General features: G+C 42.4%; 4 protein-coding genes across 6 annotated transcripts; 2 read left to right on the top strand and 2 right to left on the bottom strand.

Moving 5' to 3' along the window:
- The first annotated feature begins 2,722 nt into the window (after window positions 1-2,722).
- On the top strand, window positions 2,723-5,056 carry LOC120282948. The gene is made up of 2 exons (XM_039289780.1): window positions 2,723-4,352; window positions 4,608-5,056. Exons 1-2 carry the CDS (start codon window positions 2,723-2,725, stop codon window positions 5,054-5,056), a joined length of 2,079 nt encoding a protein of 692 aa, XP_039145714.1.
- A 1,369-nt stretch (window positions 5,057-6,425) lies between these two features.
- LOC120281691 (cis-prenyltransferase 4, chloroplastic-like) lies at window positions 6,426-9,712 on the top strand. Of its 2 annotated transcripts, XM_039288392.1 has the most exons (6): window positions 6,426-6,934; window positions 7,058-7,125; window positions 8,299-8,753; window positions 8,907-9,001; window positions 9,143-9,211; window positions 9,364-9,712. In XM_039288392.1, exons 1-3 carry the CDS (start codon window positions 6,473-6,475, stop codon window positions 8,747-8,749), a joined length of 981 nt encoding a protein of 326 aa, XP_039144326.1. In that variant the 5' UTR covers window positions 6,426-6,472; the 3' UTR covers window positions 8,750-8,753; window positions 8,907-9,001; window positions 9,143-9,211; window positions 9,364-9,712. The 2 variants fall into 2 exon arrangements, with proteins under 2 accessions (XP_039144326.1, XP_039144327.1); XM_039288393.1 differs by lacking the exon at window positions 8,907-9,001.
- Window positions 9,713-10,079: 367 nt separating this feature from the next.
- On the bottom strand, window positions 10,080-11,706 carry LOC120281690 (ammonium transporter 1 member 3-like). Its single transcript, XM_039288391.1, has one exon. It carries the CDS (start codon window positions 11,619-11,621, stop codon window positions 10,221-10,223), a length of 1,401 nt encoding a protein of 466 aa, XP_039144325.1. The 5' UTR covers window positions 11,622-11,706; the 3' UTR covers window positions 10,080-10,220.
- Window positions 11,707-18,380: 6,674 nt separating this feature from the next.
- Window positions 18,381-22,548, bottom strand: LOC120281689 (non-specific phospholipase C1-like). 2 transcript variants are annotated; one of them, XM_039288389.1, is made up of 4 exons: window positions 22,450-22,548; window positions 20,872-21,996; window positions 19,873-20,049; window positions 18,381-18,823 (listed from the first exon to the last, which is right to left on the bottom strand). In XM_039288389.1, exons 2-4 carry the CDS (start codon window positions 21,974-21,976, stop codon window positions 18,504-18,506), a joined length of 1,602 nt encoding a protein of 533 aa, XP_039144323.1. In that variant the 5' UTR covers window positions 21,977-21,996; window positions 22,450-22,548; the 3' UTR covers window positions 18,381-18,503. The 2 variants fall into 2 exon arrangements, with proteins under 2 accessions (XP_039144323.1, XP_039144324.1); XM_039288390.1 differs by lacking the exon at window positions 22,450-22,548 and having other exon boundaries at window positions 20,872-22,059.
- Window positions 22,549-22,869: the final 321 nt, after the last annotated feature.

Raw genomic sequence — 22,869 nt, 5'->3', positions numbered from 1 at the left:
ATATTATTGTTCATATGTCTTTTTAGACCACAACTCGAGATAAATTTTATTTAAAACAAATAAAGAAATAAAATTATGGAGCTCATGCTTGTGATTTTTTATTTGGAGGCAGAATACATTCAAAATAAATTGTTTTTTTTTTTAACAAATTATCAAAAATTAAGTAGCAAGGTAAATATCTCAATACCCAATTCAATTAAACCAAGTAAAAATACTTGTCTTTATTTCACTTTATTAGTTTATTTCATTATAGCTTCAAAATAGTGTTTGGCATTATGAGCCCTACTGTTTCTCCTGTCGATGATCCCAAAGTTTGGCCTCATTCTGGGAATTCTCGCTCGCCACATGGAGGATTTTCCTCACGCGGTAGGGGTGGCTATTCTGGAGAACGATCTCGTGTCCCTGATCGCACATCTGTACAAGCGGCGGGGGTTACTGCTGACATGACTTCTCCCCCTGTTCTCGATACAAACTTTTCCATGGCTCTGATCCCAACAGACAAAAAAACGTTGGGTCTCTAAACACACTTGAACCTGGCCCCTGTCTCAATCCTTCTGTGAGTTCCAAGGAAAAGCTGAAACAGCCTTGTCAAACCTCCACTCCACCTCCCATTCTCCGGACATCTGATGGACCGGCATCTGGGTCGAATCCTGACCCTTCCCCCTCATCTCATGCCTTAGCAGTTGCTCAGGTTACTGGAGCTCTAAATCCATCTCCTCTCCCAGAGAACTCTGATCTCTCTATGAGTGATTCTTGGGAGGATGAGACTGATGATGAAGACAGTGATTGTGCCATGTCGGAATATGACGACCCCGATGAACCTGATGACTCAATGACGTTATATCAATTTCAGAATGGTATCCGTAAAGAAGCTCTTGACCGCCAAGATCCGCAGTCCTCCTCTTCATTGCCCAAGAAGGGACGGCTTGATCTTGGTGGTGGTGTCGATTAGGGACCGTGTCATTCTCTTTAAGGAATGTCTTCTGTCCACCCCTGGATTTTCTTCTTGCCTCTCAGAATGAGTGTCTTATCCTTTAGCACTATTTTTTACATATTTTCTATGATTGACAAAATTACTAAGCTAGTGTGTTGGAATTGCAGGTGAATCTCAGGTCGGGATACCTTTGCTCGCATTAAGTATATGATGAAAAGCATCAATCCGATTATCTTTTGTTTAATGGAAACTCGCGCAGATAATTTCTGGCTTGATTCCTTCCGTTTCTAAAACCGGATCGCATGATTGGGCTCGAGTCGCTATCATGGCCGATGGGTACTCTGGTGGCATCATTGTCACTTGTCAAAAGCATGTCGGCACGGTTACCCCGATTGTTAAATCCAAGTATGCTTTGCATCTAGTTGTCACCAATTCCAATAACGAGTCTTGGATTCACTCTACAGTTTATAATGCCACTCGTATCCAAGCTCAAAAATCCGTCTGGCAAGAGATTTCAGGTATACCTTCTATCAATCTTCCCTGGATTCTCATAGGGGACTTTAATTCTATTGTTTCCTTAGATGAATTCCAGGATGGCTCCCAATTGTATTATCGTCGTAAAGCTCGTGTGTTTTCGGATTTTATCATTACTAACAATCTTCTTGAGGTTAATTTCACTGGTTCGTATCTCATTAAACATCTTCCGCGTCTTTTCTCTGACCATTCCCCTCTTCTTCTCACATTATCTCCTCGCATTTTAATAGCAAGAAAATTTTCAGATTCGATAATTTCTGGTTAGATCATATTAATTGTCATTTAGTGGTTTGGGATGCTTGGAATTTCTTTCCTCATTCCAACCCTATGCACGCTTTTACGCATATTTTGTCCCGTACCAGATCAAAGCTCATATCTTGGAAGAAAATCGGTCTGTGCCCTATTGATGACTCTATCAACAGACTGGAAATGGAAATTTTGGAGGCTGAGGCTCGCAATCAGTTGAATGGTAACTCTGACAATTCGTCTAATAACCTTAATACTCTTTATAATGAACTTGCAGCTCTCCATCGGCAAAATTCTTCCAAATGGGCCCAAAAAGCTCGGTTGCTTTGGATTCAATGTGGTGAATTCCAGTTTCTTTCACAACACCATTCGAATTCGTAATCACCACAATTTGATTTCTCTTATTTACGATTCTAATGGTGCTTGTTTTACTGATCGTAAGGACATTGACGTGATTTTCTGTGATTTTTTCTCCAAACTTTGGATGGATTCTTCGAACAATTCTACTCTAGATATTTTTCAGGCCCTGCCTAATGATCTCCCTTTGGTTTCGCCTATTGATTGTGAGTCTTTGATCAAGGATGTCACCAAACTGGAAGTTTTTCATGCTCTCCCATCTCTTTCTTCTGGTAAGAGCCCTGAGCCCAATGGTTTTAATTATGAGTTTTACAGTTTCTTTTGGGATGATATTGGTGATTCCTTATTTGAAACTGTTAATCATTTTTTTAACAATTCTGTTATTCCAAATGCTTGGGGCTGCACGTTTATAGCTCTTATTCCTAAAAAGCCCCAGTCGAAATTTGTTACTGATTTTAGGCCTATTTCTTTATGCAATGTTTGCTATAAAATTGTTTCAAAAATTTTAGCTAATTGTCTCAAAAATGTTCTTCCTCGTATTATTGGTCGTGAACAGTGTGGCTTTAAATCTAATCATAGTCCTTCAGACAATATTATTGCCCTACAAGAAGTGGTGAACCCCACCCCCCCACCCAAAGGATGTTAGTTAAGATGGACATTGAAAAAGCATATGATACCATGAGTTGGAATGCTATTCTTGCTACCCTTTACCTGATGAATTTTCCTAGTAAATGGATCTCTTGGATTAGGGCTTGCATTAGTTCTGCTTCATTTTCCCTTCTAATCAATAAACAGCCGACCTCCTGGATTAAGCCTTCTAGGGGCCTTCGTCAAGGTGATACTCTGTCATCCTATCTTTTTATCCTTGTTGTGCAGAACCTGTCGGCTATTCTGAATTTTGCTATGCAAAGCCAAATTATTCTTGGTTTCAATCCTTCGCTCAGAAACAACTTCAATCATCTTATGTATGCCGACGATTTGATTCTTATTACTCAGGCGACCAGGAAATCTGCTCGTAATATCAATCTTTGTTTTTCTATTTATGAGAGATTGACTGGTCAACGAGCTAATAAGTATAAATCTAGCATGTATTTTCCTTCCTCATTCAATTGCAGACTGAAAAACAGCATTTGTAGCATCCTTGGGTTCAATTCTGCTGCATGTCCGTTAACATATTTAGGGATGACTATCTCACCCAAACGCTTAGCAATTTCCAATTTTACCAGCTTGCTTGCTAAAGTTGAAAACACCCTATCTATCTGGAAACGCTTTAGAATTTCTATGGCTGGCAAAACAATTCTCATTAACTCAGTCCTCATGTCTACTCCTGTCTACTACCTTTCAGTCTATCCTATCCCTGACACCATCTTGGATGGTATTTCTAAGCTTGCTAGGACTTTCTTTTGGTCAAAAGGGGGCAATAAAAAAGGCATGAGCTCTGTAAAATGGACAGATATTACACTTGCGCAGACTGAGGGGGATCTCTCTATTCGCAATTTGCGTGTTACTAAAACTTCTCTTATGGCCAAAAATATGTTTAGTTATCTCAATCATCAGAACTCCATCTGGGTGGATATCTTACTTGATAAATATGGCTATGTTAATTTCTGGACCGATTCCATTCTAGCAAATTGTTCTTGGTTCTTTCGTGGCCTTTGGCAAAATGCAAATATCATCAAACCTCACATTTGGCTGCAGCATTTTCATCCTGTTCAAACTGACATTTTGATGGATCCGTGGTATTTTGAAATCCCGTTGGCTTTTAAACCTACTTATTTCAATATGGATTTTAATTTTCATTTGTTAAGCTTGTCTGATCTTTATGATAATGGACGCTGGAACTTGTCCACTTTACATGAAGTGTTTGGTGATTTTATGAATTTGGATTATCTTGCCAATAATCGCCTCATCAGTAATATGGAAAACAAATGGGTCTGGTACCCTAAATCTCAGAAAAATAAGCTTACGGCTATGGTTTATTCTCATTTCAACAAATCTATTGATTGGCGAGATGCTTGGGATGGTTGGGAAAATGTTTGGCGTCTAAAAGTTGCCCCTAGACCTAAACATTTTCTTTGGTTGTTGTTTCACAACGGAATCAAAACTCATGAGTATCTTTATAGACTGAATCTTGGCCCTCAAACGGTGTGTGGGTTCTGCAGATTGGATTTTGAAACCACTGAGCATTTGTTGAACTCTTGTCCTAAAGCTCAATTTGTTTGGAGATATATTAGAAATGCCATTGGTAAACAAATCTGCTTCTATGATGGCTTCTCTGAAGGTTCATGGATTAGCCCTGCTAACCCTGATCTTGATTTGTTTGCGTAATCGGTTATTGCTGTTGTTGTCTGGTTACTTTGGAAAGCAAGATGTAATTTAGTTTTCAAGAATGAAGCTCCGGATTTCCATTCAATCCCCTTTAGAGCTGTTCACCACGTTAGGGAGTACTCGTTCTCTCCTTCACTTCTATCCGGTAAAAAATTAATCATCAACAACTTTTCTATATTTAACAGCCCCTTCCTTTTTGTCTCTGCAGTGGGTAGCAGTGAGTCTACTAATGTTGGTGTCGGCTTCTACATTACTGACTCTGTTTCTAAGTTTATTGGTGCTGGCTGGTGCAACAACTCTGCAGATTCAGCATTAGAAGCTGATGCTCTCGCTTTGATTGCGGCAATGGGAAGCATTTATGACTCTGATATTCAAATTCGTACCATCTTCATCACAAATACTGATCTTCACAGAGCAATCTTGTCTGATAATGCCTCCATTTCTTGGCGAATTCAACCATTGATTTCCAACATTACTGACTATCTCTCCTATCTTGGAAATCCCCAGATTCACATTGTGCCTAGATCATGGATGAATGTAGCTGTTAGTTTGGCTTTTCGTGGTCTTAATTCTCATGCTCTAACACTCTTTCTTCAAGGTCGTGATCTCCCATTTTGGTTAATGAAGTTGCTCAACAGAAGTGGAATCCTATTGTAATTTCTTTTGCAGCTCTTTGTAGTTCTTTTTTTGTTTCTTTTTTGTTCAGTTTTCTTTGTCTTTGTTTCTTGTCTATTTCTTTTCCCAAACTTTGTACTTTCTGTTTCTTATTTGAATAAATAGTTGATCCAACTCCCCTTCTCCAAAAAAAAAAATAATGCAATACTAAATGGAGCACATGCCCCCATTGACTTTAATTCAGTAAAATAACTGATGACTTTGAAGTGCCCAGAATTTTTTATTTATTTATTTCACAATCATAAAAAATTAAAATATTAATAAGATTCTATAACAAACTATACTAGATAAAAATATTCATGACTAATAATTTTGAAGTATTTTTTTATAAAAATGAATAAACTGCTTATTTATTGAAAATATCTAGATTTTTATTTTTTTAATCATTCCACATTTTAAATTATCAATTTATTTAATAAATTAATACGATATAAGCTTAGAATTATACAGCATCTAATTTTATAAAAGAATACGTAATTGTTTTTAGCAATATTATTAGAAATATAATTATTGTTTACACGGAAAAAAAAAATTATTCTTATACGTACACAAATATAAATAACTACAATGAAGTTCTGTTTTTAATTCAAAGAAAAATAAAAATTATTCATTCATCTGATCAAAAACCTTGACAGGGTCATCCATATTTTACAAAAATAAGAAAATATTTGAGGAGCTCAGTAGGATGGATTGCCTTTTTAGCTCTTCATTTATCCTACAAAGTGATATATTTATATGTATATATACATATATATATATATATATATTCATTCCCCCTGCCTGATAAAAAAAACTTGAATTTTCCACGCATAGATTATCCATATGTTACAAATATATATATGCCTGATAAAAAAAACTTGAATTTTCCACGCATAGATTATCCATATGTTACAAATATATATATATATATATATATATATATTGAGGAGCTCAATAAAATGGAATGTCCTTTTAGCGTATTCGTTTATCCTACAAAGTGATCCATCATGCCACAAATTTCTTATCATTTTATATGGAATCCATTTCTGTAGTGACAAGTCTGTGTACAAATACAAATAACTACAGTGAAATATACTTTTAAATTCAGCTAAAAATAATAACCTCCAGAAAAAAAAAAAAAGGAGAGGCCGATATTATGAAAGGTCATTTTAGCGTCCTCATTCATGCACACAAAGGTCGAGTACGAACCAAAACAAGTGTATGGTCAGTTTAAATGTAATTAAATTTCCACAGTGACAAGTACATTTGTTCATTTGTGCGTTCAAATTATTTTTAAAGCGGGCTTGGGTCTGGGTCTGGGTCGTGTCCGGCGTGGTGTAATTGGGTTTTCTTCCATCAAACGCGCAAAAATCGTGTGTGCTGCTGCGCCTGAGCCCAAGGGGCGAGGAGTCTGAGCAAATGGCCATGCCTTCGAGCGGCTGTTTGTTCTTCTCATCATCTCCTGCCACCCTACTCCTCCGTCCGGCCCTTCCTCGTTTGTCGCTTCCAACTCGTCGCCCACCTCGCCCTCGACAGCACATCAGTCTCCACCGCCGCGCTACCCATCAAGGGAAGCCTCCGGGCACCAACCCGGCGGCCGCGTCCTCACAATCATCTCCCGCAACGCATGAAACCTTAACAGATGAGTTGAAATGGGAAGAGGCGCTGCCGTCATGCTTGCAGAGGGAGTCGCTGCCGAGGCACGTGGCCATCATCATGGATGGCAATTCCCGGTGGGCCCGAGACAAGGGTTTGCCCGTCTCCGCTGGCCACGAGGCCGGGTACAGGTCCCTCAAGGAGATCATCAGGCTTTCTTGCCTTTGGGGCATCCGAGCACTCACCGTCTTTGCCTTCTCCTCCGAGAATTGGTTCCGTCCTAAGGTAGGGTTCCCCCCTCCTCCCCATCACTTCATCCTTGTCCCAAATTAGAAATTACAAGGCCCTGTTCTGTTTTCATGTTATCTCTACTAACCGACTGACTGACTCACTCTTGCTTCTATGTAGGCCGAGGTCGATTTCCTAATGACCTTATTCCAAGGTGTTCTCACGGAGAACTTTGACATCTTTGTCAGGTATACTTCTCCTCCGCCCCGTTAGTGGCCTCTCACACGGCATGCACTAGTCACCAATCACTTCTCATTATTCACTACTCACTAGCAAGTGAGGTATTTATTCTGTTATAGGTATCAACTACTATCTCTATCTCTATCCCTATCTCTTTCTTATCCTGTTTCTTTTCCGCTTAGAAAGTAGAACAACACGTGAGCTGAGGTGATGAGAAAGAGGATCGTGAGATTCAGTTTGGCTGAACAACAAAACAAAACATGGAGATCCTCTTGCTGTAATATAATGTTAAAATTCTTAGCTCATAATTTCTCCCATTTACAACGTACATCTTTTTCCTGATCCAGTTTGAAGTTTGAACATGGTGATCCAATTCATGTCCACTGCTAAACATGCTCTACATTGTTCAAGAAGATAATCGGTGTCAGACACTAGTATTAAGGGCACTAGTGATTCCTCAAAGTTTTAAGCCTTTCCCTTAATAAATTTCAGATTTTTAGCAGGTGCCATTTTGTGGATTGACAAAGGCATTAAATTGATCTTGTCAAGTTGGATATTTAATTACTATAATAATTCTTAGAAAATCAAGATTTCTCCTCCTTTTTCTTAAGGGCACCATTTAGAAAGCTTACTTTCTTTGCTATGAACTTTTAAAATTGAAGCTTTCATTTTGTACTTGGTCATGGTGGCAATATCTAAAATGGAAATTGTATTATGTTACTTGTAAGAAGGTTTTAATATATCCAGCAAATTAGTCCATGTTCCTGCTTTCAATCAAGAAGACTTTCTTCTATGGACAATGAAAATTCTGTAATTCATGTCCGTTACCCAGATGAAAAGAGCCTTGTTTTGCAATTGATATTGGGGCTGGAGTTGGACTCTCCTTGTCATGAAAATTGCATTTATTTAAACAAACCAATGGTCACTGGTGTAAAGCTGTACTTGATGAGTTTTGGTTTCGTATTCATGCCATTGCTTTGTCTCTGTTGTCAGCATGATTTTTCGGGCACAGAGACGGTTCCATTGAACAAGCGGAATGTAATCTTTTCTTTTCTTTTTGAAACATGCTTTTATACCAAAAAGGGTCATGCATTTTGTGTTTTAGTCAATAACAAAAGTTAATTGTTTGTTTCCAGTTATTTTTAATAGACTAATGTAGACCTCTCTTATCATGATCACAGGGAAGGCATTAAAGTTCGAATAATTGGTGACTCCGCAAAACTTCCAAAACCTTTGCAGCAGCTTGCAAAGGAAATACAGGATGTTACTGTGAACAAGACTAGGTTTGAATTGATTGTTGCAGTCAGCTACAGTGGAAGACAAGACATAGTACTAGCTTGCCAAAAGATTGCTCAGAAGGTAAAGGATAGGCTACTTGAGCCTGACGAAATCACGGAATCATTGTTTGCACAGGAATTAGAAACAAACCATTCCCGAGATTTTCCCTACCCAGACTTGCTTATTCGAACTAGTGGTGAGCTGAGATTGAGTAACTTCTTGCTGTGGCAATCAGCATACTCGGAACTTTACTTTACAAAGTCTAATTGGCCTGATTTTGGGGAGGCTGACTATATTGAGGCCTTACAATCTTTCCAGAGAAGGCAGAGGCGCTTTGGTCAACGAATATCGTAGAATGGTATGACATTAGAGTTTCTCTATAAAAGTGTGGTTTCTTAACATTTATGAATGGCAATGCAACATCAATGAAATTCTAGAAATGTGTTACTCTATAACAACTTTGGAAAAATATACTAGAAATAATATATCCACTAATTTCATGATTTTGCAGACGCCTCCAGTGATGTCATTTTCATGCAAGTAAATTTATATGCTCTAGTATGTTGCCAAAGGTCTCTTTTGGCCTACTTAATGGAGAAGCTCAGTGTAAGATTTGGATGTTATTTGGGTTTAATTCATCAAAAAGGCTTGCAGCTGTAAATGGATTCTCAGCTTATCCATGAAGTTCTACATGCTGAATTACTTATGGCAGCAAGTTCTGTTGTAACTAACTGCTTTGGTGTGTAGGTGCATGCATGCTAGTCATCCAGCCTTCTTTTGGGTGCTTCTGGTTCTGGAGACTACTGATGCATGCAGGTGCATCACTTTCCAATCCTTCTTATTTAGGTGTCTATGAATTTGCTTTCAGTTTTTAAAATATTCTACTGCTTTCATTGCGAATAGTCTTTTCTCACATTTGCCTATGCCTATCGGAGATTTTAAATCTTCTACCTCTATTTCGTTGGCAGGTCTAGTGGATTTGATGAAGAATACACAAGTTGGAGAATGTGTAGAACTCTATATTGCCGCATCACCCAATTTGGTGTCATCTTATTTCCTAATTTAGCTTTAAGCATATCATACGTTCTATTTAGCAGCATACTAATATGTAATCACATTCTCAAGTGGCAAACTATGACACATTGGTGTCATGAGATGGGTTAATTGGTTGACTTGTGTTGAAGTGTTACAGATGCTTCACCCAGTGTCTGGTACACCAAGTTACCCTTGATTGTTAGCAGCCGTGACCTTCAGAACGTCTTTATACAATGTGGGCTTGTTTTATTTGTTAAATTGATAGTCTCTGTTGTTGGTTAACTTCTTTATTAATGTATTAATTTTAATTTAAACTATGCACAGATCATATTGGGAAGTTCACCAATCTTAAATTGATAGTCTCTGTCTTTTTACTGTATTCGTCTTCTTTGTACCTCCTCACCTCTTGTGATAGATGACTCTTTCCTTGTACCTATGTTTCTCTTTGTACTGTTATTTTTTTTTTAATAAATCTGTGATTTATCCACATTTAATCAAAAAAAAAAAAATTGAACTTTTAATCCAAACCAAACATCCATCGGTAAAAATTGGTGAGGAAGCCCAGATGACTCATTCCTGTCGGCTTGGTTCTACCGGACTCGCCGGGCATTCCTGTCGGCTTGGTTCTACCGGTCCTGCCGGATGAATATGACAAAGAAAATACGATTTTTATGATTAAAAATGAAAAAATCAATGACAATATGATTCCATTCGATGCCTCGGCGTTGAATCAAGGAAAAGGCAGATAGCAGGGAGGGCAGGTAGAGGCAGAGAACAAGGGCTTTGTCTTTCAGGAGCGAGCCTCGTCTTGGATCCTCAGATACTCTCCGTAGAACCGTGGATGGTTGTCGTCAGCATATGCATAACCACCATGACGGGAGACGTCGAGACCCGCCAGCTCCTCGTCCACGGATATCCTGAGCAGGCGTAGCTTACTCAAGACTAAGAAAAGCAAGGCCATGGTGATGCTGACCCACCCTAGGATCGCCAGGAGCTCTACAACCTGGGCTCCCAGCAGGCCCCATCCACCTCCCATCAAGAGTCCGAAGGGACGTCTCAACCCAACCTCACCCGAGTTGTACACCTGGACCACCAACTCCTCCTTGGCGAACAGCCCCGTGAAGAGGAGCCCCCATGCGCCGCAGCCTCCATGCAACTGAGCTGCTTCCAGTGGGTCATCGAATCTGAGCTTCAAGGCCAATGCATTAAGCCCGATGAGGACCCACGCCGAGACGAAACCGCAGACCAGGGCGGCCCACGGCTCCACAACAGAACAGCCCGAAGTGATGGCCACGAAGCCTCCCAGAAGTCCATTGCACACGTCCAGTGCGTCCCAGTGGCCGACCAGCAACCGACGACCGAAGAGGGTGACGAGGCCGGCGGTGGAGCCGGCAAGTGCCGTAGTGACGGCAGTGCGGCCGACCCCGGTCCAGTTGCCCTGGTAGGGGGCATCTGGGTAAGGGACGAGGATCTTATTGAAAGAGCCAGGGTTGAAACCAAACCAGCCGAACCACAGCAAGAAGGTGCCGAGGACGACAAGTGTGGCGTTGTGCCCGCGCATCGCAACAGGCTTCCCAAACGCGTCGAACCGGCCCACTCTCGGGCCCTCTATAATCGCCCCCCAGAGTCCTGCGACGCCCCCCACCATGTGCACCACTCTGCTCCCTGCGAAGTCGATGGCTCCAGCTCCGAACAGCAAACCGCTGGACCCACTGTAGTTGGGGCTGAGCCACCCAGTCGGCGACCACACCCAGTGAGCCACCACCGGATACACGAATCCAGTGAGGAGGAATGAGAAGACTAGATAGGCGCCAAACTGGGTGCGCTCGGCTATGGACCCACTTGTTATACCGGCCACAGCAATGGCGAAGGCCCATTCGTACAGGAAGTAGGAGTAGTCGTAGCTTTCGTTAGGGATGCCTTCGAGAGCAAATAGAGAAGTTCCGATGAAAGGATTGGTGCCAGAGCCAAAGGCAAAGGCGAAGCCAAACAGGTAGTAGGAGACCGTGCCTACGACAGCATCCACGACATTAGTGAGCATGATGTTCATGGCGTTCTTGGCCCGGACTGAACCAGCACAGAGCATGGCGAAGCCGAGCTGCATTACGAAGACAAGATATGATGAGAAGAGAAGGTAAATGGCATTCACTGATTCAACCACGCTGGCCTCCAAGGCCTCTGCCATATTCATGCTTTTTTGTTGAGAGGGAGGTGGCCGGGGGAGAGAGAGAGAGAGAGAGAGATTTGGAGGAGCGGCGAGCTGAATGACAAGTGTAGACAAGTAGATAGATATCTTATAAAGGAGAATAAATGAACCCGGGCACTTCATGGGTGGTTGAAAGGAAGGGTTGGGTTTGGGCCCTCACCGAACGGCATATCTGCATTTCGCAAATGTATGATGGAGAATCGGAGATGTACATGCACGGAAATACACACATGTCCTTCTCAATTAAGGGTAAGATTCACAAGTGGAAACACACTTCTCTTTTCAATTCCATCGCTGAGGCAGTGAACGCCAAGATGCTCAAAACGCTTTATTGGATCCGCCGAACAACAAGCAGCAGAATGATACCTTCTCCAGGCTTTACTTGTCATGCACAATTCATTTACACCATCAAATATAACAAATCATAAGCACATTCCAATGGAAATTTCAAATGCTTACCCAAAAAAACAACTACATTACACCCAACTGATGCAATCTGTTCTACCCATATTTCCTCTTGGGCTGCAGTAACTAAGCTTTCTTGGTGTTTTTTTGCAAAAGTAGCTACAACTAGCTACAAAAAAAAACAGAAAAGCATAGCAGAAGTTAAAAGGAGAAGTTTGATGAAGAACAAAGATCATCGAGCCAGCGCGGATGATCGCAGCCATGGGCAAAGAGGGATAAATGAAGATTTAGGCTGCCAAAGTGGGCAAGGCTGTCAGCAATACAGTTGAAGTCGCGATGGATGTGCTCCCAAGAGAAATTAGGCCACTGGCATGAGATACTTTTGATAGAAAGAACAATATCAGAGGTTTGCCATGCAGTCACATTGTTGAAATCATTAATCAGATCGATCGCGCATCTGGAATCGGAGAAGAGCTTGCTGGGAGACCAGGCATTCAGGCGACATTGCTCTAAGGCAAGAAGGATGGCACGGAGCTCGGCGTCAAGAAAGGAAGCGCAAGAATCACCAGCAACTCCTGCAAGCAGAATGGCAATACGATTAGTAGTGATGAAGAATCCGAAGCCAGCCTTACTTGACAGAGGATCCCACACCGCAACCGAGTACACCACGATTGATAAGTGGGGAGATTGTAGACTCAGAGAAGTGGTCTTGTAGAAAGACCATGCACAGAAAAATAAGCTTGGATGCCCGCCCAAGCTATGGTAGGGATCTGATTGAAATTAGGCGGGGTTTGACGAAAGATTTTATGGCATCTCACAGTCCAAATGTGCCAGGCAACCGAGGCAATAAGGGCCTTGGCGAAATCACAGCTAAAAGCACAGATGAATTTGCAAGTAAGCCAAGTGTCATTGCTGAGATGGGTGTGAAAGAATGATCCAAGCCCAACCAATTGAAAGTGATATCCCAACAAATTTTCGCACACCTTAGAAATGCCAGAGAAGGCGCTCAGCCGACTTAGGAAAGAGGCCATAAAAATGGCAAAAGGCAGTAGGCCCGATGTTAATATTATAGAGATAATTGGCGGTTGGGAGCTTATCATGAGCCAATTTCCAAACAAAAGTCTTAATGCGAGGAGGGACATTGAGTTTCCAAATGAAACTCCAACCATTCCAAACATCAAAATTAAGATTTTCAGAATTAAGATGATCATAAATTGCAGCCACAGTAGAGGCCAAGGAGGTGATGGGGCGCCAAACCCATTCACTCTTGGCCTCATTATCGAAAACAGTATTATTAAATACGACATGACTCAAGTCGTCCCCAAACAGAGCTGAACACACACGAATATTGAGATCACCGTTAAGCACAAAGGAATTAATAGAGATGTCGTCAATTAGGTTCATATTTATAAAAGTTGGCTTACGGCTCAGGGGAAGATCAAGAAGCCAAGGATCCTCCCAAACATTGGAAAGGGTGGGATTGCAAACAGCCATAAGAAGATTGTGCCTGATAATTTTCACAGTTTTAATGATGTCTTTATGAAAACAGGAAGCATTAGTATGAAAAACATCACCCCAAATATTCCAATTGTCATACTTGTGAAGAAAAATAGCGACCCAAAGTTTGTCCTCCTTGTTAATAATCGAAAACACATGTTTGGCAAGAAGAGCAATCCTGGCATTTCTAAGGTTGCGGAGGCCAAGATCCCCCTCAGGTTTAGATAGAGTAACTGTTCGCCAACCAATAGAATGGAAACTGGCATCCCTGCCATGCCTACCCCAAAGGAAATTGCACCCAAGCTTAGAGATGGAGTCCAAGACAGAGTCAGGGAGATAGAAGATGGACATAAGGTACACTGGAAGAGAGAAGATACAGGAGTTAAGAAGAACAACTCTACCAGCTTGGGAAATAAGTGAGTGGTTCCATGCCCCAATTGAGGAAGCAGTTTTATTAATCAGAGAATTAAAGTGGTTAGTTGGAATGTGGGAGGGAGAGATAGGAGCGCCCAGGTAAGTAAAAGGAAAGCTACCAAGATTAATGCCAAGAATGGAAGCTAGAGACTTGGAAACTCGTTTGCTAAACCAACTAAGAAGGTAAATGGCAGATTTTCTGAGGTTGGGTTTTTAACCTGAAATGTTTGCATACAAATTGAGATAGAATAAAACATTCCTAGTAGATTGTCTAGAAGCCTTGGTAATAAGAATGAGGTCATCAGCAAACATGAGATGGTTAAAGTTTCTAGGAAGATTGGAGTCAAAGCTAGACATGAAATTGATATGAAAGGCATGGTTAAGAATAGTAGAGAGATTTTGAGTAACCAACAAAAAGAGTAAAGGGGAGATGGGGTCACTCTGCCTCACTCCCCTGGCACTCGAGAACCAACGACTGGGTTTACCATTGATGAGAAGCGAGAAAGAGGCTGAAGAAAGACAAGATTCAATCCATCTAATCCAAGTATCAGGAAAACACATCCTGTGGAGAGTTGCAAGGATCGTTTTCCATTCAACAGTGTCGAAAGCCTTTTCAATATCTACTTTGATTAACATCCCGGGGGTAAGTTTTATCGGGTCTCCATAGAATGGGCAATCTCACGAACCGCAAGGATATTATCAAAAGTAGACCTACCCGCCAGAAAGCCAGATTGCTCAAGGCCGATTAAATTAGGGAGCACAAGTTTAAGTCTTCCAGCCAGGATTTTAAAGATAAGTTTATAGCAAACATTACAGAGAGAGATAGGTCGAAAATCAGGAACTTTTTTAGGATGGTCTATCTTAGGGATAAGAACAATGTAGGTTTTCCCCCAAGAATTGGGCATACTGGCCGTAGTAAAGAAGTGATTAATAGCATTAAACAAGTGATCACCCAGAATGCTCCAGTAAAAGAGATAAAATTCAACATTAAAGCCATCCGGACTTGGTGATTTTCCATGCGGCATGGACCTAAATGCTCGGAGCACCTCCCCCTTGGTGACAGGCTTGATTAGATCGTCCTTGTCATCGGACGCTAACGTGGGAAAATCATCAAGAAGGGAATAGTAAAGGTGATCCAGAGAGGCAGAGGACGAAAAGGCCCAAAGATTACGATAAAATGATAGGAATTCATTATCAATATCGTCACTAGTAGTAAGGATAATACCAGAGTTATTGCGAAGAGAGTGGATCCGAGATTTAACCTGGTGGGCTTTGGCAGTATGATGAAAGAAAGCAGAATATGTGTCCCCATGATTTAGCCACTACAAGTGTGCACGCTGGACCTAGAAGACAGAGCTTTGATGCAAGAGGGCAGAATGTTTATTACGCAAAGAGCGGAGGCAAACTTGATGCCAGGGATTAGGCGACAGAGCCTCAAGCTCCTCCAAACACCTAATCTCGGTCTCCAGATTGGAAATTTCTCTAGCAATCAGCTGAATACCTGCAGCTCTCCAAGAGATAAGCTTAGATGTGGCTCTAGCGATGCAGTGATGAAAGGAGTGCATAGGGGAGGAGCTATTAATAGAGCTAAAAGCATTAGAAACACTAGTATAGCAATTATTATAATCAAACCAAAAGTTATCAAAATGAAAGATGCGATTCTTAGAGGAGATATAAGATTAAGCAGTAAGAAAAATGGGAGAATGATCAAAGCACGAATGCGGGAGATGCTTAATGATAATAGAGATGAAGTTTACCACCCAGTCCTGGTTGGCCAAATATCTGTCCAGGCAAGCCCAACGACAAGCCAGGCCTAACTGGTTATTATTCCAGGTGTACCTAAAACCCACAAAGCCAAGGTCCACGAGATGGTTATTATTAATAAAATCATTATAAAACTAGATTTAAGAGTATAAAATCGAGAGTTTCCCCCCCAAATAATCCTGATCAGAGGTGACTGCATTGAAGTCACCCGCCAACAGCCAGGGAAGGTGGATGGCGGTGATACCAAACAGGGTGTTCCAGAGGAGCTTTTGGTCATTTAAGATTTGAGAGCTATAGATAACCGAAAGGATCTAGGGACCATCCTTAGAGGAAATGACCAGATTGAGGGCCAATCGAGTTGCAGCGATAGGAGTAACTCTCCCAAGGTAGCGAGACCAGAGAGTGATGATTTCCCCAGAAAAACCATGCGCGGGGATAGCCGCCCACTCCCAGTTCCTACCAAATCTGTTACAAAAAGCGAAGAGAACGCTCAGTACCCACTTTAGTCTCAAGAAGGCAAATAATAGCAGGTTTAAAACGACGCATAAAATCTTTAATACGATCAATAGTATGGAGACCCCCCCCGCGACAATTTCAGGACATGATCTTAATGTTGTTTATCATAAGACACAATAGTAAAAAGAAAACGATGGAAAGAGTTAGCTAGTGGAAGTGGATCTCCCTTTTTTTGATCGGGACTTGTTTTTGGTGGGAGCGCGCCTAGCCAAGGCCTCCAGTTTGATATCTTTCTGGTAGTGTGCAAGAGGCATATCATCGTCTGATTCCAAAAGAGAGCCGGAGTCCTCAGATCCCAGCATCGAGCCTGTGTCACCCAAGTCTTCCATTTGAAGGTCCAGATTAGAGGGAGGATGAAGAGCAAGCTTGATGATTTCCACCAAGGAGGAGTGGGATTGATCTAGGTCTTCATGGCGGACAGAAGATAGCAATAAAGGGGGATAGCATAAGTTATGACTGGATGGGGCGTGAGTGAGGGCTTGAGGAGACAGAGGGATGGAGGTTCCAACGATAGTGCGGCAGAGAGGCATGGGGACAAGCGCAAGGTCAAAGCATGGGGCAATGCTCTTGTCAGGATCTCTCTGGGTCATTGGAAAGGAAGGGATAATGTCAGAAAGTTTCTCGGGACCAAGAGGGATAACGTCAGAAAGTTTCTCGGGACTAGGAGGGGAAATAAAGCAGCCACCCTTAGGACGAGAGAAGGTCTCATCATCAACGGTTGGCTCCCTTTGAACGGGTTTGGATGTCTCGAGATGTGGGAATTCAGTAACGCTTGCTAAGTGTACCGTTGCATGCGTAGAACCGCGGCGTGAACGACCGCCACGTGTTGGGAAGCGAGAAGACGGTTCCAGAGCACGCGTCCATGTATCTGGATCCTGGCCTTCGGTCCCAACACGTCTATCCAGACTAGGGTTTCGGGCTTCACCGCTCCGGCCGTGACCACGGTTCCTACGGCTTCGTGGTTTTAACCAAGCGCCAAATTGCTGCGAGTCTTCCCTATCGGGATGGAGAGAATTTGAGTCAGGGATGCCATCCAATATACCGTCCGCCATCCTGTCATCAGCCTCGCCAGGAACCCGTCTCGGATCATCTACCTCCATCTGCATCTTTGATGAGGAAGGTGGTGGCTGATGAGCAGAGAACTTGTTCCGATTGCTGACGAAGGGGCAATTGGACTCCTCGTGGCCAACATGTCCGCAGCTGTAGCAAAAGACCGGTAATTTTTCATGTAAAGCGATAATGAAAACATAATTATCACCGTAATTCACCCAAGTTCCCTTTTAAATTGGGAGATCAAGGTCAATTTCCACACAGATGCGTGCGTATTTGGATCACGATAACTTTAGAGTGTGTTCATCGATTTTAAGGACTCTCCCAAAGTGAGATGCAATGGTTTCAAGGATATCACCGCTCCACAGCTCCATGGGGACATGGTGTAGTTGTATCCAAACCGCCGCCGACGAGAGTTTTTCGAAGGCCGGTTGGAAGGATTCACGCCATTCAGAAATTTGAAGAATACGCCCATCAATGGTCCAAGGACCCTCCCAAAGGAGCTTGGCCTGCATATCCAGAGATTCACAGCGAATAAAATAGAAACCATTAGGGAGATCAGTGACAGAGAACTTCCCAAGAGAGTTCCAGGCCTCAGAGAGAACTAGTTTTGCTTGATCCAGAGGGAGTGATTTGCCAACGAATTTGGCGTAGAGGGTATTCTGCATGGACTCTCTGGCGGAGAGCCATTGATCCCGGCCAATAGTGATGCTGTTTTTGACGGAGTTCTTCAACTGGTCGAAGTGAGCTTTTTGAAGGTGGAGCAGGTTCTCAAAAGAGGAAGATGAGGAGCCGATAACTTTAGCCCAGGAGGTTCCTGCAGAGGTTGCGGAGGTGGGATCTGGGGGTTTCAACGGTGGTTTCCGGGGAGGTTTTAGGAGAGGAGAGCTCATGTTGGTCCAGAGTTTTACAACTGCTGCAGCCTTTGGAAAACAAGAAGTTTTGGAATTCAGTCTATTACACGGGTGCATCTGATACCGTTCCAACCATACCTCCACTACGGACAGCATGGATGGCCTACATGTACTAATCGATCAATTCTTCCAAAATCCTTTGAGCTGCTAACAACTAAGATAAACTATCATAAGACCAATCACATTTATCTCATCAGGCCAGCGAATAAGCATACATATATAAGTGATTCAATAATGCTACGTGTCCATAAATATACATGTATCCTTGTACGGTTCATGATTTATATCAATAACTTAGCAGCTAAATTCACCCGCTTTGGTGAAGAGTGGAAGTGGCTCCACTGGTCCTGCTAGTGAGTGCAGGCCTCATTGTCACAATTGCAGACTCATTGGCCCCTGCCCTCAGTGCAGCCCTTCCAGCTTCCAGAAACCTTGCAACTGCATCCTCTGCATATTGATTAGCTTCACCCACAGACATGCCTTTTCCAATCTCTGGATAGGTATTGAGGACGTGGTCACCAACCAGCTGAGATGCAAGCTGGATCAGCTCCATCTGAAATTCTGAAAGTGCAGCATCTTCCTTCGGTCCAAACGGCCTAAGTGACTTGGTAACTTCTGGGAGTTTCTCTGCATATTAGAAAGGTTATTGTCAGTATTCATGTAATATCACAATTCTTGCAAAGGTTACCACAGACAAAAAACTCAAGGTTTTATCTTAGCATCAATTAGGAAGGCCACAAGTAGGTAGAAATGGCCTTTAAACCCTCAAACCATACCTCTACATTCACTTTGGACCTTAAACCAAAACAAGTTCAATTTCTTTCTCGCCCTTAGTAGAAGGTGAAGGGACAGTACCTGAACTATGAAAACATTGAGCAGTTGTGCTCTGTCCCTATCCAAAACACAAACGTGTGCGTGTGCGTGCACGCACAGATAATTTGAATCCTAGGACTAAGCGGAGCACATTTTGTTTTTAGGAACATATGAATTCAGATTTAGTTCAAAGAACCAAAACTGCACTTATACCTAGTTGGGTAAATGCACTAAATTTTAGAGTGGGCATGAAAAGGTTTTTGCACTAGAACAATGGCAGAAAGATCAATATCAAAGTTGATCTGGACAAGTACAAATATTCAATGATCCAAGATGCTGAGAATTCAACCTGACTAACACCAGATAACAACACAGTCCTCACTGTGAAAGTATAATCCGGGATTTGATTTCCAAAGGAGAACTTCAAGCTATTACATTCACTTGTGTCACGCAAGACAGTGGAAGGCACAGTTTAAACAAAAATAGTCCCCAGACCTGCAGAAACCACCCAAATCCACCACAACTATTCTTACATGTTCCATGATAATCTGTTGTTGTGATAAGACACTCTCCACTACCACATCCACTCGTCTCAATGAATCTGTGGTCTATTCACATAAAATAAAAGATAATTGCAAATTCAGATGGACATCAATGCCCTCACAAGAACAATGGTGAACATCAAGAAAAATGATAAAATCCTGAAAAGGACATTTAGGCAGCTTAGGTGACAATCTAAGAGGCCACTTAAGGAAAGACAATATTTTCTCAAAACAGTAAAGGAAGAAAGAAAGAAAAGATCATGATAACAAGAAATTAACATTTATTAATGTAATAGATAATCTTGCATATGAATATCATACCAGGACAATCAGTTCGAGGACTCTTGCGGATGGAGAAGTAGCTCTCAAAGGTACCCGCCCATGCATCCCTCTTAGTCAGAAAATTTGAATTAAGGTTGAACAATTTCTTTATTGTTGCAGGAATAGATGAATGCTCAAAATGAGAATATGGAGTAGGCCCATTAGGCCCATGGATCACTGCAATCCAAGAAAAGGAATAAGGTCAGTAATATTGTTCTTGCAGGATTCACCTAGCAGAAATCACAGCGATTAACATTGAAGCTTCCAGGGCATATCTGAAACTTTTCAAATGTCCAATGAAGAAGTGGACAAGGGCAAGATGGTTAGCAGTTATAAAGATTATGCCTCTTTGAAGTCATGGATTCTTTCTTGTTAGATAATAAAACATGCTCACAATCAAATAGCTACATTTTTTAAGGAAGAAATGGCATAAATTTAAACATTTCAAAATGCATAAATAATAGCCAATCACAAATGGAACAAAACTAACGACTCTCCTCCCATATTTATAGGAATATACAAACTATAGGTCATCCATGAATCAAACCATGAAACCAATTTTGTATGTTTGCCCTTTTGCTTTTGTTTATCATTCCATGTTAATGTGGCCTGACATAAACAGAGGTAGACAATACTTTGCTTCAAGCTCATCCCGGGTTTGACAAATGAGTAGAAAGCATTAGAGATATCTAACAAAAAATCTAGAAGAACAGAAGCACTACTATATATATATATATATATAAACAACGCCAGAATTGCACAGACGTTAGAGATGCAGAAAACACAAGGAACAAGCAAATAGACAAGCAGAATTCATAAAGCCTCAGCAAGAATGTCTGTGATAAAACTGAACAAGATACTCTCATACAAAGAAGAGGGAAAGCGTATATAATGAGAAAAAGGGTTCAAATCAGACAACGCTCTTCATAAGGTAGTAATATACAAATGAAACCTCAGGCAAGACGACAGAAAAGAAAAGAGGGTGAGAGGCTCACTGACCTGTGGCCTTGTCGATCCAGGGGGAGACGAGGATGGTGGGGACTCTGACGCCCAACCTGTCAAACTTGAAGAAGAAGGGGTCTGGGCCAATGATGCCGTCCGGATTGGGCACATTGAAGACGGGCGTGGGGACATGATCATAGAAGCCGCCGTGCTCATCGTAGGTGATGAGAAGCGCGGTCTCGTTCCACTGCGGGCTGGACCGGAGCGTCTCGTACACCTCCTTCACAAACCTCTGGCCACGAGCGACGTCGTGCGACGGGTGGTCATCGTTGGCCGGGAAGAGCTCCACGTCCATGTAGCGCTGCTCAATGACAACGTAATTGGGGAGTTTGCCCCACTTGGCGTGAAGCTTGAAGGTGAGCTTGTAGTTGTGGAACTTGGTGATATGCTTCAACTTCCGGAGGCTCTTAAAGAAGAGCGTCGCCGGGATATTCTGATAGTAGATCCCGAAGCTGAGGCCGGACTCGTCAAGCGAGTCGAAGATGGTCTTCTGTGGGAAGCCGTGGATGAGGTCCTTTCGCACATTGCTGGAGGCCCCATGGGATGTGGCCGAATGGACGTAGAACCGGTTGGGTTGGGTGGAGGTGGGCACTGAGGCGAACCATCTGTCGAACACCGCGAACTCGTTGACGAGGGCCGTGTAGACGGGGACGGAGTCGGGGGTGAAGCCACTCATGACGGTGCGGGCCATGCCCTCCCCCATGGACTCGGCCTGCTGGGCGAAGCCGTTCATGGGGGCGGGGTCGGCGGAGGTGTCTTCCGATCCGAAGATCTGCTCACGGATGGCTTGGAAGGAGTGGCCTGGATCGGAGTCGATGAAGACGGCATCATCGGAGACGAAGACCTCCGGAGAGGAGGGATCCGAGGTGGAGAGGCGGTTGGACTCGCGGCCAGTGAGGCCATCGATGTCGGGGCGGGAAGATTTGAGCCAGCCGAGTATGTGGTCAAAGGACCGATTCTCCATCACCAGAATCACAACCGTCTTGATGGGACCATCGGGCTTCTTCTTCTTCTTCCGACCAAATTCGAGGCAGTGGGCCGATGAGACCAGGAGGGTCATCAAGAAGATGGACGTCAGGACACGCCTCCGCCGGGATTCCATTCCTAATTAATACCTTTTACCTGGGTGGAGAGGAATATGAATGAATAGCGAGATAGAAAGAGGAACGGGATAGGGCTAGGGCTAGCTATTGTGAAATTGCGAGCTGCGAACGAATTAATCCATAAATAAAAACTCAAATTTAAGAAGCACAACACTATATCAATATATCAAGCAAGCAAAAAGCAAAGGAGAGAAAAAGAACCCTGGCGGTTAGCAGCTCGGCAGCAGCTCGAGCTTTCCTGCTTTGCTTTGTATTCCTCCTAAGGCACTTTCCCTTTTTATGTCTTTAAAAAAAAATTGCGTGTATATGACTATTATATCATCATCATATTATTGTATGTGTATGTGTTTCTGTGGTGTCAGTTTATACATGGCATTTATATGCTAAAAGCGCTATGCTATGTTTCATTGGGTCATGAGACATGTTGATGATTGATCGGCTCAGGCTGGGAACCTGGGGGAAGAAAACGCACCTGGTTGCTAACCGACGCTCAACCCTGGACGCTGGGCTTCCTGGAGGGAGAAGGCAGGCTGCGTCAAGCAAGCACTCTGCGAAATTTATTTTAGTTTTTTAATTGTACATTGACTGTGTATGGAAAACATGATAATGAATAAGATATTTATTCCTTGTTGTTGTGGGTGAGGTTATAAATAATAATCAAACATATAACATAAATAATATAAAACGTATGAATCCTGCCAAACCTGAATGGTAACTTGAGCAGCTACCCAAACCAACCTGTGCGGGACCACTGACTTCTCTATCACCATTCATTATCAAGTCATTATATTCATTGTTGCGGGTCTTACTTGATATGTGAATTCCTACTTCTCTTTACCTGGCTGATCAGACCACCACGAGTCATTTTGTGTTTCTTATTTCTTCACAATCG

This window comes from Dioscorea cayenensis, chromosome 18, assembly GCF_009730915.1.
Source record: "Dioscorea cayenensis subsp. rotundata cultivar TDr96_F1 chromosome 18, TDr96_F1_v2_PseudoChromosome.rev07_lg8_w22 25.fasta, whole genome shotgun sequence".
Classification (NCBI taxonomy): domain Eukaryota; kingdom Viridiplantae; phylum Streptophyta; class Magnoliopsida; order Dioscoreales; family Dioscoreaceae; genus Dioscorea; species Dioscorea cayenensis.
The sequence above is the reverse complement of the archived record's forward strand: the minus strand, read 5'-3'. Positions and strand labels throughout refer to the sequence as shown.

What these genes read in the sequence shown, in the direction of transcription:
- LOC120282948 (XM_039289780.1), top strand. Translation starts at nt 2,723, where the DNA reads ATGGACATTGAAAAAGCATATGATACCATGAGTTGGAATGCTATTCTT. An exon ending in CTATGATGGCTTCTCTGAAG is followed by an intron (nt 4,353 to 4,607) that starts GTTCATGGATTA and finishes TTGTCTCTGCAG; the next exon opens with TGGGTAGCAGTGAGTCTACT.
- LOC120281689 (XM_039288389.1), bottom strand. Translation starts at nt 21,976, where the DNA reads ATGGAATCCCGGCGGAGGCGTGTCCTGACGTCCATCTTCTTGATGACC. An exon ending in CTGGATCGACAAGGCCACAG is followed by an intron (nt 20,050 to 20,871) that starts GTCAGTGAGCCT and finishes CTTGGATTGCAG; the next exon opens with TGATCCATGGGCCTAATGGG. An exon ending in TCCTCGAACTGATTGTCCTG is followed by an intron (nt 18,824 to 19,872) that starts GTATGATATTCA and finishes TCTAATATGCAG; the next exon opens with AGAAACTCCCAGAAGTTACC.
- LOC120281691 (XM_039288393.1), top strand. Translation starts at nt 6,473, where the DNA reads ATGGCCATGCCTTCGAGCGGCTGTTTGTTCTTCTCATCATCTCCTGCC. An exon ending in AGAATTGGTTCCGTCCTAAG is followed by an intron (nt 6,935 to 7,057) that starts GTAGGGTTCCCC and finishes GCTTCTATGTAG; the next exon opens with GCCGAGGTCGATTTCCTAAT. An exon ending in AACTTTGACATCTTTGTCAG is followed by an intron (nt 7,126 to 8,298) that starts GTATACTTCTCC and finishes TCATGATCACAG; the next exon opens with GGAAGGCATTAAAGTTCGAA.
- LOC120281690 (XM_039288391.1), bottom strand. Translation starts at nt 11,621, where the DNA reads ATGAATATGGCAGAGGCCTTGGAGGCCAGCGTGGTTGAATCAGTGAAT.